The 21,960-nt window shown below is 41.7% G+C and overlaps 1 protein-coding gene across 2 annotated transcripts in view; it reads right to left on the bottom strand.

Annotated features, from left to right (window-relative positions):
• LOC134351495 (leucine-rich repeat-containing G-protein coupled receptor 5-like) overlaps positions 1–21,496 on the bottom strand; it is a 177,300-nt gene extending 155,804 nt beyond the window's left edge. For both annotated transcript variants that reach the window (XM_063057716.1, XM_063057717.1), the window contains exon 1: positions 21,229–21,496. In XM_063057716.1, the coding sequence (XP_062913786.1) occupies positions 21,229–21,428 (200 nt within the window). In that variant the 5' untranslated portion in view covers positions 21,429–21,496. The remainder of the gene's footprint in view (positions 1–21,228) is intronic.
• Between the last annotated feature and the right edge of the window lie 464 nt (positions 21,497–21,960).

The following is a 21,960-nucleotide window of genomic DNA, read 5'->3' as shown; positions in this document are numbered from 1 at the left end:
AAAATCTTCCTCCCTCCTACATCAATCCCTTAGCCATGTATTAAACTGTACAATCTTCCTAGCTCTAGCCTCACTAGCACGTGTAGCAATCCTGAGGTCAGGACCCTGGTGGTCCTGCCCTTTAACTTAGCACCTAACTCCCTGAACTCCCTACGCAGAACCTCATCACTCGTCCTGCCCATGTCATTGTCATACGTGGATTACAAATTCTGGCTGTTCACCCTCCCATTTAAAATTGCTGAGGACTTGATCCGAGATATCCCAGACCCAGGCACCCGGAAGGAAACATATCATCCAGGAATCTCATTCTCACCCTCAGAAGCTCTTGTTCCTTCCCCTAATTAACAAAACCCCTATCAGCACAGCACACATCTTCTCCCCCTTCCCTTCTGAGTCACAGAGGCAGACTCAGTGTCAGAGACCTGACCACTGTCACTTTCTTCTATTCCTGTTGTTGAGGGGGATGGCCACAGGGTACCCTGCACTGGCTCCTTAACCCCTTTCCCCTTCCTGACTGTCACCCAGTTTCCTGTGTCCTGCACCCTGGGTGTAACTACCTCTCTGTATGTCTTACCTATCATCCCCTCAGTCTCCTGGAAGATCTGGAGTTCATCCAATTCTCGTTCCAACTTCTTTGCATGGATTGTTAGAAGCTGCAGCTGGATGCTCTTCTCACAGTTGTACACGTCACAGACAGCAAATTCCATAGTTAGGCTGGAATAATGTAACAACTGGTAAAGACTCACAGTTCCAGTGACCTGAACTTGTGCTCTACCTGAATTCCTCTCACCTTCCAAAGGCATCCTCCTCAATTGCCTAATTAGACCATAAAACATAGTAGCAGAATAAGTCCATTCAGCCCATCGAGTCTGCTCCCTCATTCCATCACAGCTGATTTATTATCCCTCTCAACCCCATTCTCCTGCCTTCTCTCTGTAACCTTCGACGTCCTTACTAATCAAGAACCTACCAGCCTTCGCTTTAAGTATATCAAGTGACTTGGCCTCCACAGCCATTTCTGACAATGAATTCCACAGATTCACCGTCTTCTGGCTCAAGAAACTCCTCTTCATCTCTGCTGTAAAGGGGCATCCTTGTATTTTGAGGCTGTGCCCTCTGATTCTAGACTCTCCCACTATTGGAAACTTCCTCTGCACATCCACTCTATCTAGGCCTTTCAATGTGATCTATCCTCATTCTTCTAAACTCTGGTGAGTACAGGGCCAGAGCCACTAAACGTTCCTCATACATTAATCCTTTCAAGCTCAGGACCAATCTTGTGAGCCTCCCCTGGTCCTCTCCAATATCAGATACCATAAATTGTCCCTAGGTGCCTGCAGGTGTAGAGTTTGCAGGGTTTATGAGAACGTGGGGAGAATTTTGACTTTGATTGGAGCATCCTGACTCTGCGGCCAATGAACGACACAGAACGAAACTGAACTGAACTGAACTAAACTGAATGTTCCTAGACTATTTCAATGACTCGGTGGTGTGATGTTTATATTCTGTATTTTTCGCTTATGTTTTGCCGTTTGCACTATTTGTTTTTTTTTTTGCGTGATGGGGGTTTGATGTTTTCCTTTGAACGAGTTGCATGGTAGTTTTGTTCTTTGTTTCGTGACTGTGGGGAAGATGAATTTCAGGGTTGTATACTATAAATACTCTGATAATTAACGCACTTTGAATTTTTGAATGAAATGGTTTTAGTGGAGTGAATGATGCCCAGCACACCCCTGCAGAGTGAAGGAGTCGTTTCTGTCCAAACATAACTCCATAACACGTTGAGGTTCAACGTTGAAAGTACACGAAAGAGAGTCGTCGACAGACATAAAGCTACAGTCTCAGTTCAGCGCAGAGCTGAGTAAGCGTCGCGGTTGATAATTTATGACTGTTAATACACAGCTATGATGTTGTGTCATTCTTCAGATGAGATGCCGCTGTCAGATGGGTGTAAAAGATGGCACGGTCCTACTTTGAAGAAAAGCTATCTCTGCTCGCTTGGTTGATACAAACTTAATGCTCCTTGCATTAACACAATTCATTAGCACAATTGGTGTTTAGGGGACCTAGCCATTTGAAAACTAGCACAAACCGTCGCATTTTCTATGTTAGGACAACTGCATTTCAAAAACGATATTGCAATGTTGCTCAGTCATTCTGAAAGGAAAAGGAAAGGCGCTACTCGATTATACATTTCGGTATTTCTGCAGAAATAAGACAACCGTAACCTTCGACTTCAATTTCACAACAGAAGATATTTTTTCAGGAGTCTAAAAGGCACTTGATCCACACAATGAACAATAAACAGAAGTGCCAGCGTACCTGTTAAACTCCTGGTCGGATGCGTTATTGAGTATGATTCTTCGCAAAACCCACTATCTGGCCAGTTTTAATCTCCTATCCGGTATTTTACTCAATTCATTATGTCAACCCTTCCTTTTATGCCTTTTGACAGGAAAAGCAATCCACTTAGATTAAATCTTTCCTGAAATAAAACTCTTCTCTGTTACTTTGTGCGTAAAAAAATTGCAATGTCTGCATGCTTTAGAAACCTTCTTCCCGCTTTTGCGCTAAAGAAAAAATTAAGAAGCAAGTTGTCTGCCTTGTAATGCAGAACGACTGCTGAAACTCAATGCGTATTGCTAAGTGTTTTCACACATGTAATCTAATTATCACAGTTAGTTCTTGAGGCAAACAGAAAACATTTGGCTAAATAAACTCCATTTCAGCCAACGCTAATATAACCGCTCTTTATTTTGCAAGTTACCAATCAGGAAAGACCGCACAGTCGATGTCATTTCCAATAGTTTTTGCTTGTGGCTCTGATTTCAAAACAGTAGTGACTGCGGATGAGTTTGAGAGAAAGGCTGTGCTCCCACCATTACTGTTCCTGCCCTCTCTCTCTACACCATTCAGGCAACATAAAAGCATTACATAGCTAACTACTTCTGTCCAGCCTATAAGAAAATTAGTTTATCTTACAGATCAAAGAAAATTAGGCAGACCATGGCTGATTGGAATGCAACAGTAATATTACCACACTTTCTATTCCACCCCTTTTCTCAAAGAAATGAGTCTAGTGTCAGATATGTAGGTATTTCCCACGACCGGGCTGGACTCCGTTTCTAACCGACATAGCGACCAGGACAATGGTTCTTATACAGTGACCAAAGTTCCTTAGTTCAGCCTTTGTACGGTGGGAGCTACGAACTTCTCTGCTAACATTTCATCAAACATTTAAATTTAAATCATTTTAATTGTATTTTTTTAAATGGAAGCTCAATCTGTGTAAAGTTAAATGTCGTCTTTATTCCGTCATTATGGTGCTTTGTAAAAGATGTTGACATTTGAACGTTTTAAGTTGCTTTAAGAAGGCCACAAGCAGTAAACACAATATTTGTACAATTTTAATCTGAGATTAATAAAAATATATTTTAAAGTCTATTATTAAAGTCTATTTTAAATTGAAAGCATGCTCACGTTCTATAATAGCTTACGACATGAATTAAACTCTTAACTGCTATTTTTAAATAATAATTATTCACTGTTGGGAACTGAGAAAATCATACCTTGTTAAGTGACGGGGTAAATGATAAACATTTAAACTAAAACGCAGTTTTCCTGCATTTAGAAACTGCCCCAGTCTCTCATGCATGTATAAAGATATAGTTGCTGTTTTTATTTATATGTAATTACTATGAATTAACTGTAAATCTCATATTTAGCTCCATTTAACGAGCAGATTGCAGCTGCCCATTTGAAAGTTTAATCGCTGCCTTTTTTCACTTCAGTTGGCACAATACAAAACACCTATTGAATTTTCTTTTAACACCGCTGCCAATGTCCAGCCGACTTTTCAGCGAACTGATGAAGCGGAAGAACAATGCAGCTCCAACATTTCATGGCATAGTCATTGGGTCTCTCTTTCAGGCCAAGGCTGTTAATTAGGCACCAGAGAATGCAGTTCAGCCAGAACTTTTCTTTTGGCAATTACACATTGGCAATTGCATTTTTAGTAGGAAAATAAATCGCAATAAATGGACAGGATTGTCATTTGTCACACCAGTGTTTGGGCACAGTCTTTTGTGTGGATTTAATTCCACTCTGCTCAATAGCTGTTTGGCAGTTTTGTCAAAAGGAAACACTATTTGCAATTTTTCTTTGTAAGGATGTTTTAATTTCATCAGATTTGTTGAATGGACAACTCAAATTGCAATTGAAAAATTTAGTGCTTCGTACAGAAATAAATTCCAAATTTAACACGATAGTTTGCACTACAGTTTCTTTTTGATACAATACAGGAGTACTTTACATTGCAATTTAATGTGAGGTTCCCATTTAGCGATTATACAATGTTCACAATGCATTATTGAGCAAACTGCCCCATTTACAAAGGCAACAGCATGATGGCATTACCTTTAAACCCCTCAGTCAAACTTAAAAGCACAGAATAAAGTCATGAAGTTAGTGCTGCTGGGAATTAGTCAAGCTTGCTAGCTTTCCCAGCAAGAGGTTGCACTGGTGGATGTAGTAACCCTGCCAATATCCATTAATCCCACTAAAGAAAAGAAGAAAGAAGCTCTAATTGTTGATTCAATGTTAATGAATTGAATACACATCTAAGGCTACCAGCAGAGACTATTAAGCTGTAAAACAAACACAGTTAGGTGACTACACATCACTGCGTTTCTGTGTTGTTCAATAAAATTCATGAGCTGTAGAAACAGTGTGGCCAGCGAAGAATTTAATCTTAAAAATCCCAGAGTTGGAAAGGAGTTACATCTCAGTCCTTTCAGTACTGATTTAATGCTCAAAATGTTTGCCCCCTTATCTATTTACATACAGTATACAGCATACTTGAAAGCGTAGACATAATCTTAACGACAATGAGGATAAATTACATATTAGAATTTAAGTACAATGCAATATACAGTTTTATGGAGTTCACGTGTATCCTGTTTTTACATAGCTAAACACAACTGAAAATATAGTATAAATTTTAATTAATTTGAACATTGATCTCAAAAGCAGTTACTTCCCCCAAGCTGTCAGGCTGATCAACACATCCACCCACTAACTCATCCCACCACCACCACTATACACACATCTAGTGTCACTTTATGTACATACAATCAGTCTGTGTATGCCATGGTTACTTATACACTGTTTTATAGGATTGCTTTTATATTTATTGTGTTTTTTTGTGATTTTTTATTTTTGTTTTTAAGCTTAAAGAATAAATGCAATTTGTTTTTATACTGCATCAGATCCAGAGTAACAATCATTTTGCTCTCCATTGCACTCGTGTACCAAAGATTGAAAAATAGTCTTGAATGGTGAGTCATTGCAGAATGTAATCAAACAATGAGGAGCTTTACAGTAACCTGAGACAATGAAGAGCATTACAATGACCTGAAGCTAATATTCTAGAATGAGGTTTCAGAGTACAATCTGCTGGTATCTTTCTCTTCTCACCTGGATTCACCTATCACCTGCCAGCTCCTGCTCTCCCCATCTTCCTACCTTTTTTATTCTGATTTATGACCTCTTTCTTCCCTGACTTGATGAAGGCCCGAAGCATCATCTTTTTATTTGTTACAGGATTCTTTTCTAATTACTTAAAAATAGCTAATTAGAAATTATCTCTACGATCTCAAATGGTGCTTTGATTTGTGTGCTTGATCCGAATTAGAAACTGACCACTGAAGGATCAGATTTTAAACTAAGGAGGTGACTATTCGACTTCATCTTGAAGTGTAAATTCCTCCTAACAAGTAGCAAATTCTCCGAACAGTTCACACATGGAGATCTCCTAAACCCACGAAACAAAGAACTCATTAATGTATCTGAGTAAGGATGAGGAACAAGTTAATTATCTCAACAAATTGGAACGTTGCAAGTCTCAACATAAACAAATAAGATTAGTGATGGATGGTGTGAAACAAGAGAGAGCAAAGCACTTTCTAAATAGAAAAGGAAATAAAGTAAGTAATGCATAAATTAACTGTCATTCAAACCACTCATTGAAAATTCAATAAAGTTGTGAATTCTGGTTTAGATTAGATTATGAAGACACGCAGTCCTCTTTTATTGTCATTTAGTAATGCACGCATTAAGAAATGATACAATATTTCTTCTGGTGTGATAAAACACAGGACAGACCAAGACTGAAAAAAACTGACAAAACCACATAATTATAACATATAGTTACAACAGTGCAACAATACCATAACTTGATAAAGAAGTCCATGAGCACAGTAAAAGTTCGAAGTCTCTCAAATATCCCACATCTCACACAGATGGGAGAAGGAAGAACTCTCCCTGCCATGCTGACCACAGTCCGACTCTGAGTCATCCAAAAACTTCGAGATCTGATCAGCTCTCCGACACTGAGTACTGAGCGCCATCTCTGTCCGAATGATTCGACCTCAATCTCGGTTGCCAACAGTAGGCAAAGCCGGGGGTTTTGAGGCCTACCCTCCAAAAGATTCCTGACCACGCAGTAATGACGGCAGCGAATGGGTGTTTCAGAAATTTCTCCAGATGTTCCTCTGTGCTTTCACGTCCCTCTCCATCAAATCAGAATTGTCCACGGCCCCTATTTAATGGATACGATATCATTTTTCACCGAAAGGCTGTGCACTCGTGGGTGCGCTGCTCTCTCTCCTCCTGCCTACTAGCTCTGAATATAATTATTATTGTTTCACTTGCACCATCACTGAATTGTTTCCACACTATGTCACTTTCAACGATTCTTCATCTCCTTTCATGATATTTATTGCTTATTTATTTATTGCTCAGGATTTTATCTGGTTCAGTGCGTACATAAAGAGGGGATGAAATGTCTTGAATTTAGTTGCATTCCTTTTTGTTTTACTGATGGGTCTTGCTTTAAAAAGAATAGTTGCTCCTTCACCCCTCTCCCCATCAAAAGGTGGTAAGCAACATCATTTGCCAAGTGCTGGTGAGCACAAAGTATCCTCATCAGCCCACTCTGTGGGTTCAAAGTACAATTTGTGCTCCATAAAAATATAGCTATAGCACTGGAATATTTAGTTATCAAAGCAATAAAAGTAAAGTATTTATTTTCCCATATTGCTTTATTTGATAATCAGTGCATATTACTTACTAACAACAATATGGTGTGTTTAAAATAATTTGTTGTGCTTTTATAAATCGTATTAAATCATCATGATCAAAAACAATAATTAGCTTAGTTGTAAAATAAAAATTAAGATCAGGAAACAAATTCCAATGAGTCACTGTAGATTTCACAGGGCTGTGTTACAAGCTTCTTTGCAACTATCACTAATGGTCTACATCTGAGGCTAACCCCTTGCCTCTTGCTTTTTCCTAGCCATTATCAATATCCACTTTTCTCTTTGATGCAACTCTTATAAGCTTCTATATAGTTGTTTAAAAAAAAACAAACAAGGAAGTTTTGATGGGAAGTTGCTCTTCTTCAATGTTCCTTCAATTTTTTTATAGATCTGCAGACCAACTGTCGCTCTGAGCAGAAAATTTGTGCACGACCTGAAAACTGTACAGCTTTTTAAATTTTTAAAATATGCATGTTGCAGCTTCAGAAGTTAGTGGGCCGGTGGTTTATTAACAAAGACTTACCGACTTCCATTCTGTGTATATTGTTACAATTTGTTACAGAGTTGTAACTTGAAACACAATGTAAATATATTGTAGCTCTAAAACATTTCAAAGTAAAAGTTGTGGTACATTTATTATTTAGAATATTTATGGATTATATTCATTAACACGCAATTAATTATGTGTTAATTTTCTAGAATTAAGAAAAAGTTTCTAAAATTAAGAAAAAAATAATTTTAATTCTAATTTTCTACAGGATATTTCACATTTATTTTAACTTAGGTTTCAAAATTATATTAACATAATTTCAAAATTATGTTAGCATTCTATAAAAGAAAAATCCAGCCTGCATGGCAACAAAGGCTATGTGCATGGGAGCATTTCAGTTGCTGTGTGGCTGTGCACTCACACAGCTTAGAGAGAGTACTGCATTTTTTTGGATATTGCCTCAAATTAACATTAAAAGGAAGTAGCTTCAAACATACAAAGTGGATTAAAGATTAGCAGAATTTTTGAGTCTATCGTACTCAGCACAACTGCCAAATCTCCCCACATGCCAGTACTCATGCTACCTCCTGCGAAGGCCAGGAGGGAGGTTTAAAAGTCTTCCAGGACATATTGTGAGAAGGATTCCAGCACATTTCAGTCCAACTCACAGAAGTAAATAAATAAGTTTCTAGTGAACATGTGTTCACTGTGCAGTGTCTATCTCTTTAACACAGCTTCATCATCCAATAGGGCACAAATTGCCAAACTTCCAAAATTCATTTTGCAACCTCCTCCCGCCTCCACTCCTCAACATGTTCAGGAGATCTTCACTGATTGACGTGACAGGATTCCTGGTATAGTTCACAGAAGAAGGGTACAGTTTGTTTATCTTGGCAACCAGTGGCTGTAGGCTAATCGATCAAGGCACAGCCATGACCACCATGCTAACCTGTGCACTTACCCATTCTTACTGGCACTACTAATTTGCAGCCAGAATGTGAATACCTCTCTTCTTCATAACACACAGGGACTAAAGCACCTAATGCTGTTCTCAGTTTACCTAGGATAGACCGGATACCACCCTGGTCCCCAGGCCAGCCTTCTCTATTTTATTTTTTTGTTGACGTGCAGCAGGGAGCAGGCCTTTCTGACCATTCAAACCGTGGTGCCCAGCAATCCCTTCCCTTCATTTATTTATTTATTTACTTACTTACTTTATTTCTCCAGATGCAACGTGAAATAAGCCCTTTGGGGCCTACAAGCCATGCCACCCAGCAATATCCCGATTTAACCAGAGGCAGTTGTGAGAATTGAACCTGGTTCATTGGTGCTGTAAAGCGCTGCTTGTTGGATAAGCTAGTAATCATTGACCATCGTTTAAAATTTAAACTATACAAATGACATCAAGTATCTGCTGGGTGTCAAGTCAGTATACAAAGACTCTGATCTCTATTAGCTACCTGGAGTACAGCTCAGACTCATAATACTCTGATTCAGTGGTAGTGCAACCGAGCCAGTGTACTCTTCCACAGCAGAATCATTAACCATTTCAAAGTAACTGGGTTAATGAGGGAATGATGCCACAGAACCACACCCAGTAATGTAAATGGTAATTGAGTTAAACTTTCAGTGTGTTTACACAGTGAAATTTTACAGCTGAAAATTAAGAACACAAGTCATTGTCAGTTCAAAAGCTCTAATGATATTGATTCATTCAAACAATATTCAGTTTAGAAAAACTGAGCACCACTGTATATAAAGTGAAAATCTGACATGTATACATTAAATCCTTGAATGTACAGTATTTATGTTTGCTGGAAATGGCATTTATGCACTGAAACTTAGATCAGGTCAGTGGAAGTTTAAACACATGCACCAATCTGGAGATGAAATCAGTGACCACAGCTAGCTTGCAGTATGATTCATTAAGCTGATCCCTTGAAACAATAAACCATGTCAACTTTTGAAGACATGCAGTTCTCCATCTTCATCTTACTTCATGCTGTTTTATAATTCCAGCCATTCTATTACCAGGCTTGAGCTTTCATATAATCTCCTTCCACCTCACCATTACCTCTACTACCCCAGTCTACCTCACTCCCAGACCTTCTCTGTTCTCTGATCTTCTCTATGCTTCTCTGAAGCTGAAATTCACTTCAGAAGTGGCTGACAATCACCTCATACCAAGCTCAACAATAATTTTCATTTGCCAGTCTTTCAGGTTTAATATCATCAGCATATGTCATGAAAGTTGTTGTTTTGCAGCAGCAATGCATTGAAATACATAATAAATTACAGTACATATATAATATACGTAAAGTTAAATGAAATAAGTAGCGCAAAAAGAGAAAACACAAAGTAGTGAGATGGTGCTCATGGGTTCAATGTCCATTCTGAAATTTGATGGCAGAGGGGAAGAAGCTGTTCCTGAATTGTTGAGTTTGTGCCTTCAGGTTCCTGTATCTCCTCCCTGATGGTAACAATGAGAACGACAGGGAGGAGCAGCAAGCTATTTGGTATATGACTGCAGCCAGACAGATTATTTTGTCTAATTGATGAAATGGGGCTCGGGGTCTCAACAAAGAATTCTGCTGTCTTTTTTTTCTCCTTTTCTTAGTTGTGGTTAATGATAACACCCCAACTGTTCTTCCAAGTAAGCAAACTAACAACACACAGTAACATTTGAAGTTAGGAACTCTTAAGGGCAGAATTTTCAGGCAATGCATCCCACTAGAATTACATCAGTCCAAAGGCAGGAGTCCTAGGGTCGTTTTAGGAACAGGTGTCCACAGGGGCAGGTCTGCCACCTGACTACTTTGAAAACTTCTCAACAGTGCTGGGAATTCAGTATGTTTCTAGCCAATGGGTGATGAAAAAAAATCTTGCCTGAAAGTAGAACAGAAGTTTATAAAGTTATGAGGAGCACAGATAGTCAATATCTTTTTCTAAAGGTTGAAATGTCTAATACCAGAGAGCAGGCATTTAAGTTCAAAGGAGATGTGCAGGCAGATTTTTATTTGCTCAGAGTAGTAGATACCTGGATGCACCACCATGGAGGCAGGTATGACAAAGTGTTCAGGAAGCTGTTAGATAGGCAGATGATCCTGCAGAGATTGAAGGATATGACCACATGCAGGCTGAAGGGATTAGTTTACTTAGGCATTATTAGCTTAAATAGTTTGGCACATCATTGGCTGAAGAGTCTGTCCCAGTGCTGTACTCTTCGATGTTCTGCAATGGCCTCTAATTGGTATTTGATATTGGTTTAAGCTCCATCTTGCCGGTTGGTGGTGTAATGGCATCAGCGCCGGACTTCGGAGCGAAGGCTCTCAAATTCGAACCCAGCTGGCTCCTCTGGCACGCTTTCAATCCGTCCTGGGTTGAACATCGAGCTAGCAATTCAACCTCATAAAAAAGAAATTGCCTGCTACAGAAATACCAACAGCAAAAAGTTGATGGCCTGTGCTCCCCGTGAGTTTAAAGTCAATTTCTCTTTTCTCTTCTAACCTTCATCTGTAGTTATGTGAAAGCATTCTTTCTTCACTCCTCCCAAAAATGAAAACTAATTCTGAGTACAATAATTTGCTGTTACATTGCTGATCATTAGCTTACTAAGACAATTTTGTGTTTATCTTGTAGAAAATTGAACCACAGATGTAAATCATCTGAAAATATTCAATCATTCGTGGTTACTATGTCCCATCTGTTAATGGACGAAGAACACATTAATACTCAATCTATAAAGTGTAACAAGTTTATATTTGATGATTTTAAGGCAGATTGTATTTAAATCGAAAACATTCTAGTTTACTGGAAATGTTTTTTTAAATCATTGGTACCAATAGCTGGTGCATATAACCAATCCTAGTTATACAACCACCGACCCAGAACAATCATGGTCATGGAAAGTCCATGATCGCCCATGTCATACATCACCGCACATAATGATGATGTCATAAAACACGGCACGTAATAAACAAACCGGCGAATGGCATGGTAATAACCGCTACTATATTCCCAGCATTCCACTTACAGCTCAGCTTGGAATATATCCCTGCTTTATATTCATGCCCAGCAAAGATGCATGTGACACTGACTGAACTATTAAGCATAACTGTCAGCTTTCACCTGCCAACAGTCTTCTCACCTGCCTATTACCTCCCCCTGGGTCCGCTCCACCTATGGTCCAGTCTACTCTCCTATCAGATTCCTTCTTCTCCAGCCCTTGACCTTTCTCACCCACCTGGCTTCACCTATCACCTTCCAGCTATCCTCCACCCCCCCACCCACCTTTTAATTCAGGCATCATGCCCCTTCCCTCTCGATCCTGAAGAAGGGTCTTAGCCCAAAATGTCGACCGTTTACTCTTTTCCGTAGAGGCTGCCCGGCCTGCTGAGTTCCTCCAGCATTTTGTGTGTGTTGCTCTGGATTTCCAGCATCTGCAGATGTTCTCGTGTTTGAGCTTTAAACATTATTTGAAACATGAGAACTGCTGGGTCGCCCTCTGCCTTCTTGGCAGAGTCATGAGACGTGGATGATTGCTCAATTAGTAATCAGTTGCTTTCCATTCATTTGCACAGATCCAGAAAGGGACCACCAAGACCTCAGTAGTAACAGGTTTTCAGGACCAAGTGATTTATTTGTTCATCCCAAACACTTAGCCTATCATCTCCAAATTACTCAGATAGTTTACTCCAATTGACATTTCCTGAGTATTAAGCATATAATATGCGTCTGAACAGATCCATGTAATTACTTCCAATGTTTTCATTGTGAGTCTGGTTCACAGATGTCTTACTTGTTCATAATTCCAAAGATTTGTTTTAAATGTATCCCTTCAAGTGGAGTCCCAGTGCTCTGGTTCTACTGCCCTGGACAAGATAGCTTGTTATGGCCTGCCGTATCTGTTTTCTTTGGATTTCTGGAAATAATTATCAAATGACTTCCCAATATTCTCCCATGCTCAGATGTCCAATGCAGTGGGAGCCAGCCATTTAGTCATTTGAACTTGTTCCCCCATCTAATGGGAACATGGCTGATGTCTGCCATTGCCCCATACACTGCACCCCAACTTTGCCCTTTATCCCTTAACATTCCAGGTTATCAAAGAAGTTTTAAAAAATCTATAAGTCTCAAATTCCAAATTTACAATTGATCTAATGTGAATTGCCATTTGCAGAAAAGCAATTGAAATTTCTGTCAACACACACAAAGTGCTGGGGAGCCCACAGCAGGTTAGCCAGCGTCTGTGGAGAGGAAGAAGCAGTCGACGTTTCAGGCTGAGACACTTCATCAGGAGCAGGAAGTCAAAGGTGATGGGGAAAAGGCAGGAGAATGGGGTTGAGAGGGATAATAAATCAGCCATGATGGAATAGCAGAGCAGCCTTGATAGGCTGAATGGTCTAATTAAGGGGTTCCCAACCTGGGTCCATGGACTCTTTGGTTAACGTTAAGGGTCCATGTACAAAAAGGTTGGAAACCCCAGGCCTAATTCTGCTCCTAAGGTTTACGGTCTATCTTAGCTTGTTTAGCTGGACAATAATGGTCTGTGCAGCAGTGCAACTGGTTGAACTGCTAACTTACATTGCTAAAGACCCTGCTGTATTTCTGACCTTGGATGCTATATGTGTAGAGTGTGCACACTTCCCTTATGAACATATAGGCTTCCTCCCACCTCCCAAAGATTTATGGATTGTTGGGTGAACTGGCCACGTGGTAAATTAGCCCAGTTTGTATGTGAGCAGTGGGATTTGAGGACAGTTGTTGAGAATGTGGGAATGGTTGGGGATGTTTCAGACTGGATGCTAAACATTCTGAATGGGAAAGGAAGAACAGTTCTAGGTCATGGTATACGTCAGTACTGAGAACTCTGGAAGAAGGATGGATAATGTCCTACAAAGTGAGTTTTCAGAGTTCGACAGAACTAGGAATTTTAGGGTCATAATTTTGGACTTATTTCCTGTGAGCGTAGAAAGATGAGGATAAGGTAGGCGAATGTGTGGCTGAAAGGATGGTGAGGGGATCCTTTAAGTATGTGGATCATTGAGATTGAGATTGTTTTCAGGACATGTACAATGTATATATAAATTTGGACATTATGTTCCAAATTTACAGAATGCTAGGTAGACCAAATTTAGTATATTGTGTGCAGTTCTAGTTGCCACAGTATAAGAAGAACATAATTGTACTGGAGGAGATAAACCAGGATTATCCCTAGATTAAAAGTCTTTAGTTATGGGGAGAGAGGGAATAGGTTGGATTTGTTTTCCCTGGAGAGAAGGCGGCTAAGGGATGACCTGAGTGAGGAATATCAAATTTGAAAATGTATAGAAAGGGCACAAAATCATAATCTTTTTCCCATGGTAGAGTTATTATGACATTCATGAGTTACATTAAGTGCTGGATGTGCAAAAGTTTGGTAGAGCTTATTAGAACTTCTCAAATTAAAGACAGACGGAAGGCCATGATTGCCATGTCATGTGACATGGCACATAATGGTGATACCGATGAGAGGCATTAGAAAGTAGAAGACATAGTTTTAAGGTGAGAGGAATGAATTTTTAAAGGGATTGGTTGTAATTATTCCTAACATAGAAAGCTGCTGATACCTGGACCACACTGCCAAGAGGAACTGGTAGAGTCAGTAAAATTAATGTATCTAAGAGTCATTTAGGCAGACACTTAAAATGGGCAAGGCACAGAAGGCTGTTACCAAATGCAGGAAAATGGGATTAGGGTCAGCACGGATGTGGTGGCCCAACAGGACTATCTCTATGACTCAAATAAATAGTTATGGATTAGTGTAAATAGCTGGATGATGATGATGAGATGGGCTGGATGTCTTTCAAGGATCTTGTGTGATGGTTTGTTAGACTGAACTGACCACTTATTTCTTGCTCTGTTGGACATTGCTCTGTGCTAATCCACAGTTTGCATTTGCCTAATTACAATGGCAACCAGTTACTGAAATAATTCTGTAGCTGTAAAACTCTGTGCATAATCTCCTAAATGTGAAAGGTGCATGAGACATTCTTACACTATAGGTTTGTTAAATATTTGCTAACAGCTCCTGGATTCTTTCTTAGCCTCAGGCACTAATGGCATGATAACAAAAGACCAAAGAATTTATCTTTCTTTGCGCGTCTCAGTGTTTGCGAATTGAGCCCTTATTTACTGAAGCACCTTTCGCTCAGTTCTTGGGACTTCGCCTCGACCAAGGATTCCGATCGATAGGTGCCTAGGACGGACCCAGAGTGATTTCACTAGTCGGAATTCAGAGTTTCCCCCAGCGAAGGCGACAATGAAGTGTCGGCTGAGGATCCCGAGCTCCGAAATCCTTGTAACCTGCTACGTAGTATTCCGTGTGGTATATTGATGTTTTCTGTTTTATGATAATAAATCAGAATCAGGTTTATTACCACCGGCATGTGATGAATTTTGTTAACTTAGCAGCAGCAGCACAATGCAATACATGATCATATAGAAAGAAATTAAATAAATAAACAAACCAATTACAGTGTGTATGTGTGTATACTGAATAGATTAAAAATCGTGCAAAATAGACATAATATATATAAAAAAGCGAGGTAATGTTCATAGATTCAATGTCCATTTAGCAATCAAATGGCAGAAGGGAAGAAGCTGTTCCCGAATCGATGAAGTCAAGTCAAGTCACTTTTTATTGTCATTTCGACCATAACTGCTGGTACGGAACATAGTAAAAACGAGACAACGTTTTTCAGGACCATGGTGCTACAAAACAATACAAAAACTACACTGAACTACGTAAAACAACACAAAAACTACACTAGACTATACAGACCTACCTGGGACTGCATAAAGTACACAAAACAGTGCAGGCATTACAATAAATAATAAACAAGACAATAGGCACAATAGAGGGCAGTAGGCTGGTGTCAGTCCAGGCTCTGAGTATTGAGGAGTCTGATGACTTGGGGGAAGAAACTGTTACATAGTCTGGTCGTGAGAGCCCGAATGCTTCAGTGCCTTTTGCCAGATGGCAGGAGGGAGAAGAGTTTGTATGAGGGGTGCGTGGGGTCCTTCACAATGTTGTTTGCTTTACGGATGCAGTGTGTGGTGTAAATGTCTGTAATGGCGGGAAGAGAGACCCCGTTGATCTTCTCAGCTGACCTCACTGTCCGCTGCAGGGTCTTGCGATCCGAGACGGTACAATCTCCAAACCAGGCAGTGATGCAGCTGCTCAGGATGCTCTCAGTACAACCTCTGTAGAATGTGGTGAGGATGGGGGGTGGGAGATGGACTTTCCTCAGCCTTCGCAGAAAGTAGACAGGCTGCTGGGCTTTCTTTGCTATGGACCTGGTGTTGAGGGACCGGGTGAGATTCTCCGCCGAGAAATTTGGTGCTCTTCACGATCTCTACGGAGGAGTCGTCAATGTTCAGCGGAGAGTGGTCGCTCCATGTCCTCCTGAAGTCAACAACCATCTCTTTTGTTTTGTTCACATTCAGAGACAGGTTGTTGGCTCTGCACCAGTCCATTAGCCGCAGCACCTCCTCTCTATATGCTGACTCATCGTTCTTGCTGCTGAGACCCACCACGGTCGGTTCATTGGCGAACTTGATGATATGGTTCAAGCTGTGTGTTGCAGCACAGTCGTGGGTCAGCACAGTGAACAGCAGTGGGCTGAGCACACAGCCCTGGGGGGCCCCTGTGCTCAGTGTGATGGTGTTGGAGATGCTGGTTCCAATCCGGACTGACTGAGGTCTCCCAGTCAGGAAGTCTAGCATCCAGTTGCAGAGGGAGGCGTTCAGGCCCAGTAGACTCAGCTTTCCAATCAGTTTCTGAGGAATGATTGTGTTGAATGCTGAACTGAAGTTTATGAACAGCATTCGAACGTACGTGACTTTCTTGTCCAGGTGGAGGGTGATGGCGATGGCGTCGTCTGTTGAGCGGTTGGGACGGTACGTGAATTGCAGGGGGTCCAGTGAGGGGGGGGGGGAGTAGCAGTGAGTGTGTGCCTTTAGGCTTCCGCATCTCCTTCCTGATGATAGCAATGAGGTGAGGGCATGTCCTGGGTGATCACCGTCCTAAATAATAGACACCGCCTTTCTGAGGCACCGTGGTTGAAGATGTCTCGTATGCTCCGGAGGCTAGTACCCAAGATGGAGTTGAGTAATTTTACAACTTTCTGTAGCTTCTTTTAATTTACTTTTAAGTAAATTAGGCTTAAGTTACTTTATTGTTCTTGTACGCTTATTACCACACCTCCTGGACACTCGAATTGGTTTGAGTCTTCTGCGTCTGATCAACCCAGCCCATTGCATATACTAATGCGTAGACGAAGACTAACGTTTATCCAAACTGTGAAGTTTGAGGGAAATGAACAACGCTATCTTGTTATATCTCAATTTATTTTTAAGGGCGCAAGCAAGAGGAATTCTGCAGATGCTGGAAATTCAAGCAACACACATCAAAGTTGCTGGTGAACGCAGCAGGCCAGGCAGCATCTCTAGGAAGAGGTGCAGTCGACGTTTCAGGCCGAGACCCTTCGTCAGGACTTAGTTTTAAGGGTTTAGTTCTTTATTAAACCGTTTTACTTTTTTCTCTCCATTCTTTTCTAACTATAAGTCAGCATTGATCCTCATTCTCGGATATATCAATCACAGAGTCTATGTACCGTGCACTAATTTCATTTTACGGGACTGCAAGTGACAAGGTGGCTTTCAGATACGTGACGTTACGGCTTCTTTGCGGCTGGTTCATGGCTGTTGTTCGGTCCCCGAGCACGTTAGGTTCCCGCTCAGCAGGACCCACACCTTCACCGCTGGAGTCGGCTGCCTTTAGCAGCCCACTTCCGCCAAGTACGCCATCCTTTCCAATTTGCAGTCTTCCATTGTGTGGGTCCCGGCACAGGACCTTATGCTTTCCCTGTCTGCCTGTCCGTCAAACTGATGCGGGAGATAATGTGTGACCTTATTCACCATATGAACGCAACAACTCGCTCCTTGGGTGAGAATTCTCAATTGCTTAGGGTCTGAAAGAGAAAACACCTTCCCCACGACTGCAATTTCACTGCAATCCATAATCGTGAGACTACAGCGCCAAAAAAAAAACACATATTTAAACAAGAATACAGAAAACAATGGGCTACTTATGTATCCCGCCAGGGAGCCAACACATTTATATCTACTTCATCGTGTGCTTGAGGTACACAGGGGAACTGTTGATATATTTCGGCAGAATCAGATTGCACCGACTCTTTCGCGCGCCTCCGTTAAAGAGAAGTATTGGAAAATATAAAGCCATTCATTATACCACAGAAATCTATGGAATGAGTCATGGTTAGCCCATTATACGCGATTGGTATTTGATTCCATAAGCATTCATTGTCTGGTTTGTTTTAAAAACGCTCCTTTTGTATTCTCAAATGAAGTTAACGAGGCATCTGCCATCACTCGATCTATTCATCACACCCACGTGAGGACAGACCTGATGAATGTCACCGTTCAGATTCCTGGAATACTAACACTAATGTCCAATATTTCTGCATTCTGAGAGAAATAGCAAACTGAGAGGTTAGGCTATTTAGAAGGAACTGCATCCCTCCCAAAGAAAGTGGTAATCTGTTGCTATTATTTTATGGAAAATGTGCTGGAAAAGCCCACTCGTGGGTTCTACAGCGCTGGATTTGAATGATTACGGACTGACCCCGGCGGACCAACAGAAATCACATGAAGCCCGGGACTCAGCCACATTAGCCTCAACGCGTTATGTCTTAACCACTCATAGAACGTATGAGAACTAAACGCAAGCTTCAATCTCATAATTTCCAAATCATCCGAAGAACAGTTAAATTTAATAGAAATGCAAATACGAGAAAATCTGCCGATGCTGGAAATCCAGAGCAACACACACAAAATGCAGGAGGAAGCTGCAAGTCAGGCAGCATCTATGGAAAAAAGCAAACTGTCGATGTTTCGGGCCAAGGCCCTTCAGCAGGACTTCATTAGACACTTTTATTTTTCCAGATAAAATTAAATCCCAGTGTAGATACAAAAACGATTGTTGTCTCCAATCTAACAGCTGGCAGTTAACCTTTCCCTAGTCTTTGACTTTTCCAATGCATAACATCACAATTCTTCAGTTTGTAGTATGTTACGAGCCGGCTGCTCTTCGTCTTTCGATTAATTGACCGAGGATTTATTTTAGAAAGGGGTTCCACGTTTCCATTTGTATCTGGTGCTGAATTCTGAAGGACACGTTTGAATGTCTCCAGTGAAGTGTGAAAGATGATTATTTTGAGCTACTGTTCAGACCAGGCCGATCGCTTTCTCTCTCAGTCTCCGTGAAAGTGATACCTCAAGATCAGGAATGAACCCGCGAGGTGGCTCCGCGCGCTCCCGAATCCCCTTCAGCCCTGCTGCTTCGTGAAAGCAGCATTTAGCGGAGAATAACTTTTAAGTTACAAAAGTATACTCCGTTCTTTAAGAACAAAAGGAAACTATCTCAAAGAAAAATAAACTTTTAAGTTTAATGACCGCCGGCGAAGATTTAAATGTTAATTGGTTCTAACTTGCTAAGTGGGTGATTTTAATTTATAATTAAATTCACATTCAGTGCTGATATTAGATCTAATAAATCACTAAGTACAGTATGTTTACTGAGTGATATGCAGAACAGCAACCTGATCTGATAAGATTTCACCGTCGCCTCGCAGCTTCAAGTCGCTCTTGCTGTATTTGATTTCGCTCCTTACTCCCCGGTTTCTGTTCGTTCGTGTTCCGGGCAATCGCCCACTTAAACATCGCGGGGTAAATAGGAAAACAGATTATTATCTGAATGGTGGCCGATTAGGAAAAGGGGAGGTGCAACGAGACCTGGGTGTCATTATACACCAGTCATTGAAAGTGGGCATGCAGGTACAGCAGGCGGTGAAAAAGGCGAACGGTATGCTGGCATTTATAGCGAGAGGATTCGAGTACAGGAGCAGGGAGGTACTACTGCAGTTGTACAAGGCCTTGGTGAGACCACACCTGGAGTATTGTGTGCAGTTTTGGTCTCCTAATCTGAGGAAAGACATCTTTGCCATAGAGGGAGTACAAAGAAGGTTCACCAGATTGATTCCTGGGATGGCAGGTCTTTCATATGAAGAAAGACTGGATGAACTGGGCTTGTACTCGTTGGAATTTAGAAGATTGAGGGGGGATCTGATTGAAACGTATAAGATCCTAAAGGGATTGGACAGGCTAGATGCGGGAAGATTGTTCCCGATGTTGGGGAGGTCCAGAACGAGGGGTCACAGTTTGAGGATAGAGGGGAAGCCTTTCAGGACCGAGATTAGGAAAAACTTCTTCACACAGAGAGTGGTGAATCTGTGGAATTCTCTGCCACAGCAAACTGTTGAGGCCAGTTCATTGGCTATGTTTAAGAGGGAGTTAGATATGGCCCTTGTGGCTACAGGGGTCAGGGGGTATGGAGGGAAGGCTGGGTTCTGAGTTGGATGATCAGCCATGATCATAATAAATGGCGGTGCAGGTTCGAGGGGCCGAATGGCCTACTCCTGCACCTATTTTCTATGTTTCTATGTTTCTAAATCGAGTAACATGCAGTCTGGCAGAGTCTCGGGGCTGAGAGCATGAATTTCCGGATGATTTCGAATGTTACACGTTATCCCATAAATTTTATATTATGAATGTCGACATCAAACAGGTGCAGGGACGCCGCAGATCAGGAGCACACAGACATTTTGTCAGGAGAAAGACCGGCAAGCGTGATTTAAAAAAAAAATCACTTTTACAGCCGAAGTTGAGGGACATTTCGTGCCCAGCAAAACTGCGGCTTGCCTGAACAAGCCGCTCGAAATCGGAGCATCAGAATGCGCTGCAAAAGACCAGTCGATATCGACAGCCGGCGGTCTGCCCTGGCTCTTTAACAGAACATTTCAACTTCAATAGCCTTTTCAAGATGAGTTAAAAGTTACTACCCCGTCCGCCTTCAATACTTCTTCGGTTTTACTCTCACGCCAAAGCATTGAAACGAGTACAAATAACAGCGAATGAATTATTTGTCTTCTGTTCACCAGCAAACAAACCCAGTTCACAACCTTACAACTAAACATCCCTCACAATAATCAATAAGTTTCGGTGTCAAATAGCACAGTTATTGACAAGGTAAGTTCCTTTTGAAAGTTTTTTTTATATACAACGTGCATTCGTCGCTCAATGGTTATCAACTCGCCGTTTTGGACGCGCGGAACTAATGGCCGTAGCGGGAGGCGAACTGCAGACTGGAGCTAATTTTGCACTTCTTCCCCGTCTGGTTGCTAGCGCGGCTCATCGACAGCTTCTGGATGGGCCCAACATCAGCAAACCAGGGATCTTGCCCCAATCGCTTCTCCCGCACCCCACACTTGCTTACAGGTGTCACGGTTTTTCCTCCCGCGAGCTGCTTTGACACCGCATGCTGCTGATTTCAATGCGGTGGCTGTAAATAAATTCATGCAGCTGAAGGAGTCCAAGTTACTTTTATTGCAAGGAGTTCCCTATGAAGTACTACTTTCGGGAGCGGGACCATTGAGTTAATACTTCATTCATTAAATGCCTGCCATAATTACATTGCAAACCCGGACTCAGCCGGCGTTGCGTATCAAATACACTTACAGATAGCTGGTAAAATTGCTGAGGGTGGCAGGGATCGTCGTCAGCCCTCTATCCGAGCAGTCGACTCGTACGAGAACGCCGTCTTCTTCGCACCGGCAGGGAGACGGGCAGCCGCCCTTCCTTGGCTGGGAGGAGGGGAAGCAGAGCGGCAAAGCCAGCAGCAGGCGCAGGGACAGCTGAAGCAATCGCGGCCGCCTCATGTCTCTAAGGGCAGTCGGCGAAGGGGCTCTGACTCCGGCCACGCAGCCACATGCCGCGCCGGCGCCAGCCTCAAGTTCCAGGGCAGCTGCAGCGTGGCCCCTTTAAATAATCGCCTCGCCCATCTCTGACGTCACACGGAGGCGAGCGCGCTTCTCCAGACCTCTGTCCCCATCCCTTCCCTGTCCCACTCCCCGACCCACGCTCTCCTGGGCAAAGGGCAGCAGCGCACACGCGTGAGTGGACCCCAGTGTCACCCCCCGACCCCCGGGGTAGCTGTCAACCACACCAATACAGTAGCAGGTTGTCAATCACCCTGCTAACTCATAAGAGTTACTCGATTGTTAATAGTCATACTTTATTGATCCCGAGGGAAATTGGTTTTCAATACAGTTGCACTATAAATAATTAAATAGTAATATGTAAATTATGCCAACATGTTAATATGTAAATATGTTAATGCAAACCTAAGCTCGCTGGATGCCTTTCAAAAAATATAAACCTCCTTAGGAAAACTTGAACGATTCTTGAGCA

Source organism: Mobula hypostoma, chromosome 9, assembly GCF_963921235.1.
Source record: "Mobula hypostoma chromosome 9, sMobHyp1.1, whole genome shotgun sequence".
Taxonomy (NCBI): Eukaryota; Metazoa; Chordata; class Chondrichthyes; order Myliobatiformes; family Myliobatidae; genus Mobula; species Mobula hypostoma.
Note: the sequence above shows the minus strand (reverse complement) of the source record. Positions and strands in the feature narration are given on the sequence as shown.